The sequence below is a fragment of the Lithobates pipiens genome, unplaced genomic scaffold (genome assembly GCF_037356315.1).
Source record: "Lithobates pipiens isolate NorthernLeopardFrog02 unplaced genomic scaffold, aLitPip1_a1.2 Scaffold_19, whole genome shotgun sequence".
Lineage (NCBI taxonomy): Eukaryota > Metazoa > Chordata > Amphibia > Anura > Ranidae > Lithobates > Lithobates pipiens.
In genome coordinates this window covers 473,571,827-473,584,564 of record NW_027507764.1, presented here as the reverse complement: position 1 = coordinate 473,584,564, position 12,738 = coordinate 473,571,827, and the positions used below count along the sequence as shown (strand labels likewise).

At 44.3% G+C, this 12,738-nt stretch overlaps 1 protein-coding gene across 1 annotated transcript in view; it reads left to right on the top strand.

The window, feature by feature from the left end:
* Positions 1-12,738, top strand: part of JPH1 (junctophilin 1) — a 161,874-nt gene that overhangs the window by 40,241 nt on the left and 108,895 nt on the right. Inside the window, exon 2 of the mRNA XM_077492886.1 lies at positions 9,310-10,063. Within this exon, the coding sequence (XP_077349012.1) occupies positions 9,310-10,063 (754 nt within the window). The remainder of the gene's footprint in view (positions 1-9,309; positions 10,064-12,738) is intronic.

Sequence of the window (12,738 nt, the reverse complement as noted above, 5' to 3'; positions counted from 1 at the left end):
TACAGGACTAGATGGTTTGCATCTTCTAGAAGCTAACCTCTGAACAAATGGCTACACATTGGGGGGATTTACTAAAACTGGTGCACACAGAATCTTGTGCAGCTCTGCATAGTAACCAATCAGCTTCCAGGTTTTATTGTCAAAACTTAGTTGAACAAGCTGAAGTTAAAGGCTGATTGGTTACTATGCACAACTGCTCCAGATTCTGTGTGCTCCAGTTTTAGTAAATCTCCCCTTGTGTTTTCACACATTTTAGGTCCCTTTCACAAGGAAAGTCCCATCAGGTCCACAAAAACCTGGTCAGAAGCTCCAAGTCTATGCAGACTTGTGGCGTTTACATCCTATTACCTCCAAATAGGTTCAGGTCCAGAAATCCTTTTCTGGTTTTTTCAGACCTAAAAGGGCAGAACTGAGGTTTTTCAGGCGATACAGTGCTAAAAATAGCACCTGCATAGCGCCTGAAAAAAGCGTCTCCATTCACTCCAGTGTGAAAATAGCGCCGCTTTACTGATGACGCCCTAGGTGGCTCGGTGTGAAAGGGGTCTTAAAGTGTTACTAAACCCAGGACTCTGCATTCACTGTATCTGGTCTCCCATAGTACACAGAAAATGGAAATGCAATGATTTTAGTAAATATAAACTGCTACATACCTTTTCTCATCAGCAGTATATAGCAGTCTTGTGACTTCTATCAGTGTCCAGCTGAGCACTGGTTAAAGCGGGAGTCCGCCGTTTTTTTTAAAAGCCAGCAGCTACAAATACTGCAGCTGCTGACTTTTAAAATAATGACACTTACCCGCCCAGCGCGCCCGCGATGTCGGCACCTGAAGCCGATCTCTCGATCGTCTCTCGGGTGCTGCCGCCACCATCTTGGGTATGGGAATCAGGAAGTGGAGCCTTGCGGCTTCATTTCTCGGTTCCCTACTGCGCATGCGCGAGTCGCGCAATAAGGATGGTCCCCGCTGTCTCTGGGATCCGTGTGTTTCCCAGCAGGCAGCGGGGGACCTTCGGAAAGGGGCGTAGATTCTGCGGAAAGTGGCGTAGCTTCTGCAGAATCTACGCCGGAAGTGGGTGCAGATACCTGTACTGTACAGGTACCTGCACCCCCCTCCCCCCTGAAAGGTGCCAATTGTGGCGCCGGAGGGGGGGAGGGTTCCAATGAGCGGAAGCTCCACTTTAGGGTGGACCTCCGCTTTAAAGCTTGTAGGAGGAGTTTTCATTCTCCTCTGACTGTCCTATGAGGCTGCAGGACTCCTGACGCTCTCTCTGGACAGTGCTGATAACATGCACCCTGAAAAAAATAACTCTCTAGCATCACACATCAAACTCTGCAGAGTGCCTCCAAGTCTCTGTACTATCAGGAGATGGATTGGGGACTGTGAAAGAAGGGGAGGATCTGAGAAGACAAGATCAGCCTTTTTACACAATGCACAGGATTAACCCCTTAGATTCAACAGTGAGTATAACAAGCATGCTTTACTGCATATACAGACTGATTTTGAGTTTACTGTTGTGAGTTTAGTAACACTTTAAGTAAGCACCCCCTAAGACTTGTACTTGTCTGTCATTGCTCCTGCTAAATGTCCACTGTGTCTGATTCCATTCCTATGGAGAGACTATTAGGTCTCATTTACACTTCCTTCGGCTTCAACACACATGAACAGCTAGTTTACACTTCCTTCAAAACAAGGCTTCGGACAGGCTTTGTTAAAGCTCTCTGAATGCTGCCACTATATTAAATGGTTAGGTTACAGTCCTGTTTAAGCTTTTGCTTTGCTTTGGCTTTGCTTCAAAAATTATACCCCATGTAGCTTTAGTGGTGCTTTAAAGCGTCTTCCAAGCCTCAATAGAAGTCTATGGAAAAGCTCACTTGAAGCTCCACCAAAGACCCACCGAAGCCTTATTGACGCACCAAGCAAAAGCAAGTTGTAAACAGAACTGTAAGCTAAGCATTTTATTTAGTGACAGGGGCTTTGACTGGCGTTCAGAGAGCTTTAACCACTTGCCGACCGCCGCACGACGATGTACGTCGACAGAATGGCACGGGCAGGCATATGGGCGTACCTGTACGTCCCTGCCTTCCCGCGGGTGGGGGGCCCGATCGGGCCCCCCCCCCCCCCCGTGCCTGCGGCGGTCGGTATTCGTTCGGGAGCGATCCGGGATGAGGGGGCGGCCATTCATTCATGGCCACCCCCTCGCTCCCGACGAATGGAAATCCTTCGTGACATCACTTCCTCTCCTGTAATGTAAACACAGGAGAGGAAGTGATGTAATCTCTCCTCCGTGTCGGTATTTTTCGTTCCGACACCGAGGAGAGAGGATCGGTGAGTTGCACCAACACGACACTTCACAGTAGAACATGCCAGGCACACTCACACCCCCCCTTTACCCCCCGATCACCCCCCCAATTACCCCTGCCCCCCCAGTCACAGTGACACCAATGCATTTTTTTTTTTTTTTTTTGCATTGGTGTCATTTGTGACTGTAATAACTGTTAGGGCAGTTAGGGTTAGCCCCCTTTAGTTCTAATGTACCCCCCCCCCAATAAAGGTTTAACCCCGTGATCACCCCCCGTCGCCAGTGTCACTAAGGCTGGGTTCACATTGCAGCGGTTTATGAGAACAGATGTGATTCGCAGCGCACTGCAGTGCAAATCACATCCGATCTCTGCGATTCGAGTTCAGCCATTCGCCGCACCCGCCGCAAATTTGCACGGGACCCTTTTTTTGGTCCGCAGCAGAATCGGATCGCATGGGTGTTCACACCATGCGATCCGAGTTTGCAGATCGCACTGCGATATGCGAACTGATCTGGGGGTGTCATTAACATTTCACTGACACTCCCAGCAGTTCGCATAGGGCAGTGTGAACTGCCGCCGGGAGGCATGCGATGCGGGAACCCGCCGCGGATTTGTGGCGTTCCCGCATCGCTCCAGTGTGAACCCAGCCTAATAAGCGATCGTTTTTCTGATCGCTGTATTAGTGTCACAGGTGACGCTAGTTAGGCAGGTAGGTATTTAGGTTCGCCGCAGCTTTTTATAGCGCCAGGGACCCCCATATACTACCGCATAAAGCCCCCTGATTGCCCCTTAGTTAACCCTTTCACCAGTGATCACCATATAACTGTTACAGGTGACGCTGGTTGGTTAGTTATTTTTTTATAGTTTCAGGGCACCCGCCATTTATTACCTAATAAAGGTTTAACCCCCTGATCACCCGGCGGGTGTCATTTGTGACTGTAATAACTGTTAGGGCAGTTAGGGTTAGCCCCCTTTAGTTCTAAGGTACCCCCCTAACCCCCCCAATAAAGGTTTAACCCCGTGATCACCCCCAGTCAACAGTGTCACTAAGGCTGGGTTCACATTGCAGCGGTTTATGAGAACGGATGTGATTCGCACCGCACTGCAGTGCAAATCACATCTGATCTCTGTGCGATTCGAGTTCAGCCATACAGATAGTATGGCTGAATTCGCGTTGCACCCGCCGCAAACTCGCACGGGACCCTTTTTTTGGTCCGCAGCAGAATCGGATCGCATGGGTGTTCACACCATGCGATCCGAGTTTGCAGATCGCACTGCGATATGCGAACTGATCTGGGGGTGTCATTAACATTTCACTGACACTCCCAGCAGTTCGCATAGGGCAGTGTGAACTGCCGCCGGGAGGCATGCGATGCGGGAACCCGCCGCGGATTCGTGGCGTTCCCGCATCGCTCCAGTGTGAACCCAGCCTAATAAGCGATCGTTTTTCTGATCGCTGTATTAGTGTCACAGGTGACGCTAGTTAGGCAGGTAGGTATTTAGGTTCGCCGCAGCTTTTTATAGCGCCAGGGACCCCCATATACTACCGCATAAAGCCCCCTGATTGCCCCCTAGTTAACCCTTTCACCAGTGATCACCATATAACTGTTACAGGTGACGCTGGTTGGTTAGTTATTTTTTTATAGTTTCAGGGCACCCGCCATTTATTACCTAGTCTCACTAGTGTACCCCTAAGTTTAGGGGTGTCTACTTTCCAAAATGGGGTCATTTGGGGGGGGTTTGTGCCATCTTGGCATTTTATGGCCTTCAAAACTGTAACGCCCTTAGAAAGCCTGAAGGCGGTGCTTGGTTTTCGGGGCCCCCTATACGCGGCTAGGCTCCCAAAAAGTCCCACATATGTGGTATCCCCGTACTCAGGAGAAGCAGCAGAATTTATTTTGGGGTGTCATTTCACATATGCCCATGGCATGCGTGAGCAATATATCATTTAGTGACAACTTTGTGAAAAAAAAAAAAAAGGTTTGTCATTTTCCCGCAACTTGTGGCAAAATATAAAATATTCCATGGACTCAACATGCCTCTCAGCAAATAGCTTGGGGTGTCTACTTTCTAAAATGGGGTCATTTGTGGGGATTTTGTGCCATCTTGGCATTTTATGGCCTTCAAAACTGTAATAGGTAGTGAGAAGTGAAATCAAAAATTTACGCCCTTAGAAAGCCTGAAGGCGGTGCTTGGTTTTCGGGGCCCCGTACGCGGCTAGGCTCCCAAAAAGTCCCACATATGTGGTATCCCCGTACTCAGGAGAAGCAGCAAAATTTATTTTGGGGTGTCATTTCACATATGCCCATAGCATGTGTGAGCAATATATCATTTAGTGACAACTTTGTGTAAAAAAAAATAAAAATTTTTTTTTTTGTCATTATTCAATCGCTTGAGGCAAAAAAATAAAATATTCAATGGGCTCAACATGCCACTTATCAATTTCCTTAGGGTGTCTACTTTCCAAAATGGGGTCATTTGGGGGGGTTTTGTACTGCCCTGCCATTTTAGCACCTCAAGAAATGAGATAGGCAGTCGTAAACTAAAAGCTGCGTAAATTCCAGAAAACGTACCTTAGTTTGTAGATGTGACAACTTTTGCGCAAACCAATAAATATACAGTTATTGACTTTTTTTTACCAAAGACATGTGGCTGAATACATTTTGGCCTAAATGTATGACTAAAATTGAGTTTATTGGATTTTTCTAATAACAAAAAGTAGAAAATATCATTTTTTTTCAAAATTTGCGGTCTTTTTACGTTTATATCGCAAAAAATAAAAATCGCAGAGTCAGTCAAATACCTTTAAAAGAAAGCTCTATTTGTGGGAAGAAAAGGACGCAAATTTCGTTTGGGTACAACATTGCATGACCGCGCAATTACCAGTTAAAGCAGCGCAGTGCCAAAGTGTAAAAAGACCTCTGGTCATTTACCAGCAAAATGGTCCGGTCTGAAAGTGGTTAAAGCGGAACTCTGGTATTTAAAAAAAAAATCCCCCATTAGTACACCACCCAAAACCTTTCCATAGTAATTGGGATAGAGGCTGCGCTGCCAGGAGAGTCTGCAGCAGTGGCTCTGGCAAAGATCAAGGATGGGTGAGTATAAAGATGGCCATAGATGGATTGAAATTCTACCAAATTTCAATCTATGTGTGCCCTTTCCTGTAATACAAAAATTGATTGTTAGATTGTCTAACGGTCTTTTTGAAAAATGTCTTGATCAGCTGGCTGCAGCCACAGATGAGTGTTTTCTGACAGCAGGGCTCTTAGTGGGGAGGATTCCTCCATGCACCTCACCTCATTCACATGGACATACTCGAGTATACAACCAAGCAAGGGCCTTGTTTACCTGCATCCCTATACAGGCATTGGTAATGCAGGCAGTCCTAATCTTGTCAGTTGAGATGCAACAGTCACTGCTCCCAATTTGACATGGGTGTGGGTGCACGGCCCAGAACGCAGATAGTGTGTATTCAGAGCCATGCATCCACACCCATGTCAAATTGGGAGCAGCAGCTGCGTGTGTCTCTGTGTGGGTAAACTCAGCCCTCACAGGGGCGCACGCTGTAATATGTCCATGTGAACAAGGTCTAATGGGAGGGATGTTTTTAACAGTTTTGCTTTGATTTTGTGGGATCATTGCGATAAAAAAACACCACAAAATGTGTAATATGGACAAACATTTGGTTGGGCCAACATAAAGGGTTTGTTTGTGTGGTGAGCATTTAGCTTCCATTCACACCGAATATTGGAATCCCCAAAATGAAAGCACGAAATCTCCCTTTGAGTGCTAGGAGTTGAGTCATCCAGTTCTTTATATTATTTGTGTCCCACACTAGGCAGGTAAAAGGACACCTACACCTGACATGTGGTGACTAACCCACATCTTCTAATCACAGTGTAGGCTGTGCGATTTACAGTATATCTCTGTATTCTCTGGTAAAAAGGAATTCCTCCTCCACACAGTTGGAGCTCATATCTCTTGTAAGTACTAACATACACACTATCAGATTTTCTGCTGATTTTTTCCTTCAGATTTACCAAAACCATGTAGTAGAAGGGCCTGCCTGATTGCATACACATTGAAACTCCTAATGCCGCGTACACACGAGAGGACTTATGTCCGACAGACCTCCAAAGGAGTTCCGCCGGAGTTCCGACGGAGTTCTGGCGGAGTTCTGGCGGACTTTTCGACCGAACGGACTTGGACACACACCATCACACCAAACTCCGACGGAGTCGAACGTGATGACGTACGACTGGATTCGAATAAGGAAGTTCATAGCCAGTAGCCAATAGCTGCCCTAGCGTCGGTTTTAGTCCGTCGGAGTAGCATACACACGAGCGGATTTTTCGAAGGGGACCGGGTCCGGCGGAGTTCCGTCGGGAAAATTTGAAGCATGCTTCATTTCTAAAGTCCGTCAGACTTTGGCGAATCAAAAGTCCGTTGCAGCCCACACACGATCGAATAGTCTGACGGACTCAGTCCGTCGGAGTTTGGATGTTGAAAAGTCCGCTCGTGTGTACGCGGCCTAAGGTCTGACCTCATATTATATGGTTTTGGTAAATCTGAAGGAAAAAATCAGCAGAAAACCTGATAGTGTGTATGGGGCTTAAGAGTAGTCGCGTGTTTCTGTTAGGTAAGTACATAAATAAGACAGGACAAGTCCCAAAATGTGATGAGTTGTGGGAAAAGTGACTTTGTTGGCCGGATGTTTTGATGTGGAAACACGTGTCACAAGTCATTCTTGAATGGTTGGGAGTTGAACAAAGGAAGTTTCTCTTACATGAAGACATGTTTTAAGAAATGGAGATGGATGACCAGATAAACAGGAAAATGGCTTGTGGAGAACCCTGCTCTCCAGGATGTGAGGGACTTCTGGACGTGTAAAGGGAAGTGCGGCTTTCTGCTGAGGATCTGAACATCTGAAAAAGTGTGCACATTATGTTTTTGTAATATTTACATGACCTACGTGTTAGCTTTCAGCATTTCACATATGGCTAGATGTCAGGAGACCGGAGAAGACATAAATAACATTGCTCAAACTTTGGTTTTACTAAATATTAACAAACTAGATCATCTTAATTTGTGGAAAAGGCTGAAAAAATGTATCATGCAGTTGATCAGACTTGCCAAAGATATACAAAAAAAATAATAATGAAAGAACAGCCCATGAATTATGGTGAAAATTTGTAGTTTTCATTATTTTAACCACTTATAGTAATTGAAAATGATCACCTTGTAAAACAACCCATTCAGTTTAAAATAGAAATAAAAGGCAAAACATTTTGTATAGATATGAAAAAACATTATAAATACCCTTTTTCCATTTTTTTATTTTTTCTATAAGTGATCACATTCCCTCTGTTCTCAGCTACATAAGAGATGGGGGAGGAGAAGCAGCAACACACTGCGCTTCCCAATGAATGGCTGTGCAGAGGGGGTGTGTCAGGACAAGTCCGATCATTGGAGGAGAACAGGTTGAGTTCCCAGCACAGCTAGAGAACTGACCACTCTGTGTTCTCCTGTTTAGTGTGGTCAGTATTTAATAGGAAAGCAGAGGGACTGGCAGGAACACTAGGAACTTCACACAAAGAAAGCAATACAAAGAGAACAGTATACTTTCTCATACAAGTACATAGTACAGAAGGCGCATATCAGGAATATGAGATGCTGGGGTAACAAGCGCTTTAAGCTCCGGGAGATTTTACCCCCTTCATGACCAGGCCATTTTTTGCTATTCGGCACTGTGCTACTTTAACGGGCGATTGTGCAGTCATGCAATGCTATACACAAACAAAATTTATATATATTTTTTCCCCACAAATAGAGCTTTCTTTTGGTGGTATTTAATCACCACTGGTTTTTTTTTTGTGTGCTATAAACGAAAAATGAGCATACATTTAAAAAAAAAAAAAAAACAATATTCTTTACTTTCTGTTTTAAAACACATCCAATAAAAAATGTTTTCTGCTACATGTCTTTGGTAAAAAAGAATCCCAATAAGTGTATACTGATTGGTTTGCATTAAAAGGTATAGCACCTACAAACTTTGATATATATACTGGATTTTGTATTTATTTATTTTTTTATACGTAATTGCTGCGATCAGCGACTTATAGTGGGACAGCAGGCAATCTGACACTAACTGATGCTTTGTGGGAACTGACTGCCACTGACATCTCCAGTGACACTAATTCAGTGATCAGTGCTTATAATATACACTGACACTGTACTAATGACACTGGCTGGGAAGGGGTTAAAGCAGTAGTAAACCGCAGTTAAATAAAAAAGAAAAATGCCCCTGCATGGCATACTAGCACATTATGCAACACTTACCTTAAAACAAATCCCTCCAGCACCGTGCTGTCACTACCGAGAGGGCTTCCATCTTCACCCGGTCTTCCTTCTGGGTTTGTGTCCTTTGGCTACATGAATGGCCAGGGGCATGACAGCGTCTCTCCCGCGTATGCGCACAGGCTCTGAAGGTCCAGCACATTATGCTGGACAAGTTTAGCAGATATTCACAGTACCTACAGGTAAGCCTTATTATATTCATACCTGTAGGTACAGGTGGTAAAACTGAGTTTACTACCACTTTAACAACTGGAGCAATCAAAGGGTTAAATGTGTGTGTAACAATGTTTTGTAATGTGTGCTGATTTTACTAAGGGATGTGCCAGTTTTTGTGGGGCATATCACCACTGTCAGATGGACCTCAAGTCGCATGAAAGTCAAACCACGTAGTGCAGGAACTACTTTAAAGTCACTGCGATTTGAAATTGCTTAGATATGAATGATACTCATTGGAAATCATGGGGTATGGCTTATCATGCAACTTTGCAGCCCCAAGTCGTACAAGTGTGAAAGGGGCCTTAGTATGAATAAAAAAAGCATACATGTAAAAACAATATAATGTTTGTAACAATGCTAGAATCATTTATGAAATTTAGTTTTTGCATTTGTTTTTCCTTTGACATTCTGTTGACATTGATGTTCATTGCTTTATAGGTACCTACCAAGGGCAATGGATGGGAGGCATGAGACATGGATATGGTGTCCGGCAGAGTGTTCCCTATGGCATGGCTACGGTGATCCGTTCACCTCTTCGAACCTCTCTGTCTTCACTTCGCAGTGAACAGAGTAATGGCACAGTGCTCCATGACATTGGAGCAGATAGTCCTGCAGGGACGCGTGGAGGATTTGTATTGAATTTTCACAGTGACTCCGAGCTTATGACCAGCAAAAAGAAAGGTTTGTTCCGAAGAGGATCACTGTTGGGTAGCATAAAGCTACGAAAGTCTGAATCCAAGATCTCTATATCTAGCAAGCGTAGCTCTGTGAGAAGCGATGCAGCTATGAGTAGAATAAGCTCCAGTGATGCAAATTCTACAATTAGCTTTGGAGATCTAGACTCTGATTACTGTCCCATAGAAGATCATGTAGATGCCACCACCACAGAAACCTACATGGGGGAATGGAAGAATGACAAACGCACTGGATTTGGAGTAAGTGAGCGCTCAAATGGAATGAAGTATGAGGGCGAATGGCTGAATAACAGGAGGCATGGATATGGATGTACCATATTCCCTGATGGCACAAAGGAAGAGGGAAAGTATAAAAACAATGTTTTAGTGCGTGGAATAAGAAAACAGCTTATCCCGATAAAGAACACCAAAACAAAAGAAAAAGTAGATCGGGCCATTGAAGGAGCTCAAAGAGCAGCGGCTGTAGCAAGGACAAAAGTTGAGATTGCAGCCTCCAGGTGGGTAGTCTGTGGTATTATTTCTGTTGTTTTTTTTTTTTTCTCTTTATTTTATGTAGACATCCAAAAGCCCTGAGATTGCTGTTGGATACCCCCATCTTGGATGTATCCGTAAGTCCAGCAGACTGGGAACTGTCACTCAAGTAACACTTTATAATGTTCCTCTTTGTTCCTGTCCCAGCAACTACATAAAAGGTTATGTCATGAGGTGAAGAGAAGGAAAGATTGACTGGGCCAGCATAGAAAGTAAAGGCCCATACACACCATCAGACTTTTTGACAACAACGAGCCGACGGACCTGTTTTATCGGACAGTCTGACCGTGTGTATGTTCCATGGGACAATTGTTTTCGGTTTTTCAACAGACAAATGTTCGCTGTGCATGCTCTCAAACTTTTCAACAACAAATGTCTGATGGAGGATAATCCGATTGTGTGTTCACAAGTCCATCGGACTAAAGTCCAAAGTACAAACAAGCATGCTCAGAACCAATGCTAAATATCAGCCAACAATAGCAAAAGTTGCCCAAACGATGGCGGTAAAGAGCTGATAAAACACGTGATTTGGGGAATGTTGGCTGAAAAAGTTCTGCCGTGTGTATGCAGAACAAGTTCACGGCCAACGCCCCTTTGGATAAAAATCCACAGAAAAGTCAGATGGAAGTCCGATCGTGTGTATGAGGCTTTAGTGACAAGGAGGGAGGGGACCGTGCTAAGAAATTGACTACCAAAGTAAAATTTCCTAACAAGTTTAAAGGCACATCTCAAATGAATAAAAAGTAGTTTATGAAAAGGAAAAATGCTGCAAGTAAGCCTAAATATTTGAATTTGGCAGCACATCCATTTGATTATTCTTTTTACATTTGGCCAAATGCATAACTGGGTACGCTTACTAAGTTTACAAAAACAAAATATGAGGATTTGAATCCAGCCAAATGCTGCAAGGCTGCAAAGTGAAACTGTTCTCAGTAAACTGAACTTTTGCATAAAAATCAGGTGCAGGCGCAAGTGTACCTGGATCCAGCCAAAAGGCTGAGATAAGTAAGACAACGTAGTTAATAGTGCTAAAAGAGCTGTAACAGGCACTTAAAAAGTGCCAGACTATGCCCCCTATGAATGGAGAAAGGGAAAGGAAAGGGTGGGCATAGTTGGCACCCTTGATGAGTGCCTATCGCAGGTCCTCAGATGGGGGTAGGGGGGACGTCAGAGGAGAAAGATTTCAGCTAAAGCAAGGAGCCAGCATCAGAAGGAACACATTGCATTGATTTTTATTTATTTATTTTGACTAAATCTAGGCCTTAAAGAGGATCTACACCCTCTGTATTGTTTACTTCCCTCCTCTCGACCTCTACTTTATAGCAGTAGGGCAGTGATTTATTTAATTTTTTTAACAAATCATGCCGCCCGCCCCACCATACATGTCATTCACCTAGGCAGACAGTGTGTGTAGTGTTCACTGGGCCACCTGAGATATGCACATCACATATCCTAGGTGGCCTTTAGTCTTTCATTCAGCAAGTAGGAGGGGAGCAGGCCTAGCAGAGCATCATCACGATGCCTGTCGACAGGCCTCTCAACGACATCAGAAGTAAGATGGCGACATGGGACCAAGAAGTGTCTGTTGACAGAATGATGTCAGCAGGACAATGCTGTATCCGGTGGCTGGGTGACTGTCTGAATTGTGCAGACATTGAGGTTGATTTACTAAAACTGGAGAGTGCCAAATCTGGTGCAGTTCTGCATGGTAGCCAATCAGATTCTAAATTCAGCTTGTTCAATTAGACTTTGGCAGTAAAATCTGGAAGCTGATTGGTTTCTATGCAGAACTGCGCCTGCTCCAGTTTTAGTAAATCAACCCCATTGCCTCCCAGTAAGCGGAGGTATATTAAGAAAAAAATTAGAGGCTGAGGCTGAAATCATTAAAGAGGCTTATTAAGCATAAACTATAATAACAGAGACTTTTTTTCTGTGAAAACTTCTGCTTTGAATCCTGTCCTTGCCATCATTCATGATGATGCGATAGTGAGGATGGCATTGACAAGTATGGATCCTGTATAATCTAAAAGCAGGTCTAGTACAGATCATGGATTATCGTTGGGCGTTTGGTTTAGGAGATCAGCTAATTTTGTACATTAACCCTTGCAGCTTCACATACTAAAACCAGTTTTTATTAGCTTATATTTAAAGTGAACCTGTTCTCGGTAAACATAAATTTACAGAGCCGATGCGAGTACCTGGGGGTCGCAATCACCGCCGGGCTCCCGTGATCCCTCGGAGCACGCAGGGAACTGGGATCTCTGTGTGTATACACACAGTTTCCGAGTTCTATGAGGGGAGTGGTGACTGATTGTCTGTTCATACAGATTATGAACAGCGATCTGTCGTCTCCCCTACACAGTCCCCTCCCCCCTTCAGTTAGAACACATACTAGGGAACACAGTTAACCCCTTGATCGCCCCTAGTGTTAACCCCTTCCCTGCTAGTGAAATTTTTACAGCAATCAATACATCTTTATAGCACTGATCGCTTTATTAATGCCAGTGGTCTCAAAAATGTCTACCATAATGTCGCAGTGCCGATAAAAATCGCAGATCGCTGCCATTACTAGTAAAAAAAGAAATTAATAAAAATGCCATAAAACTATCCCGTTTTGTAGATGCTATAACTTTGCCGCAAA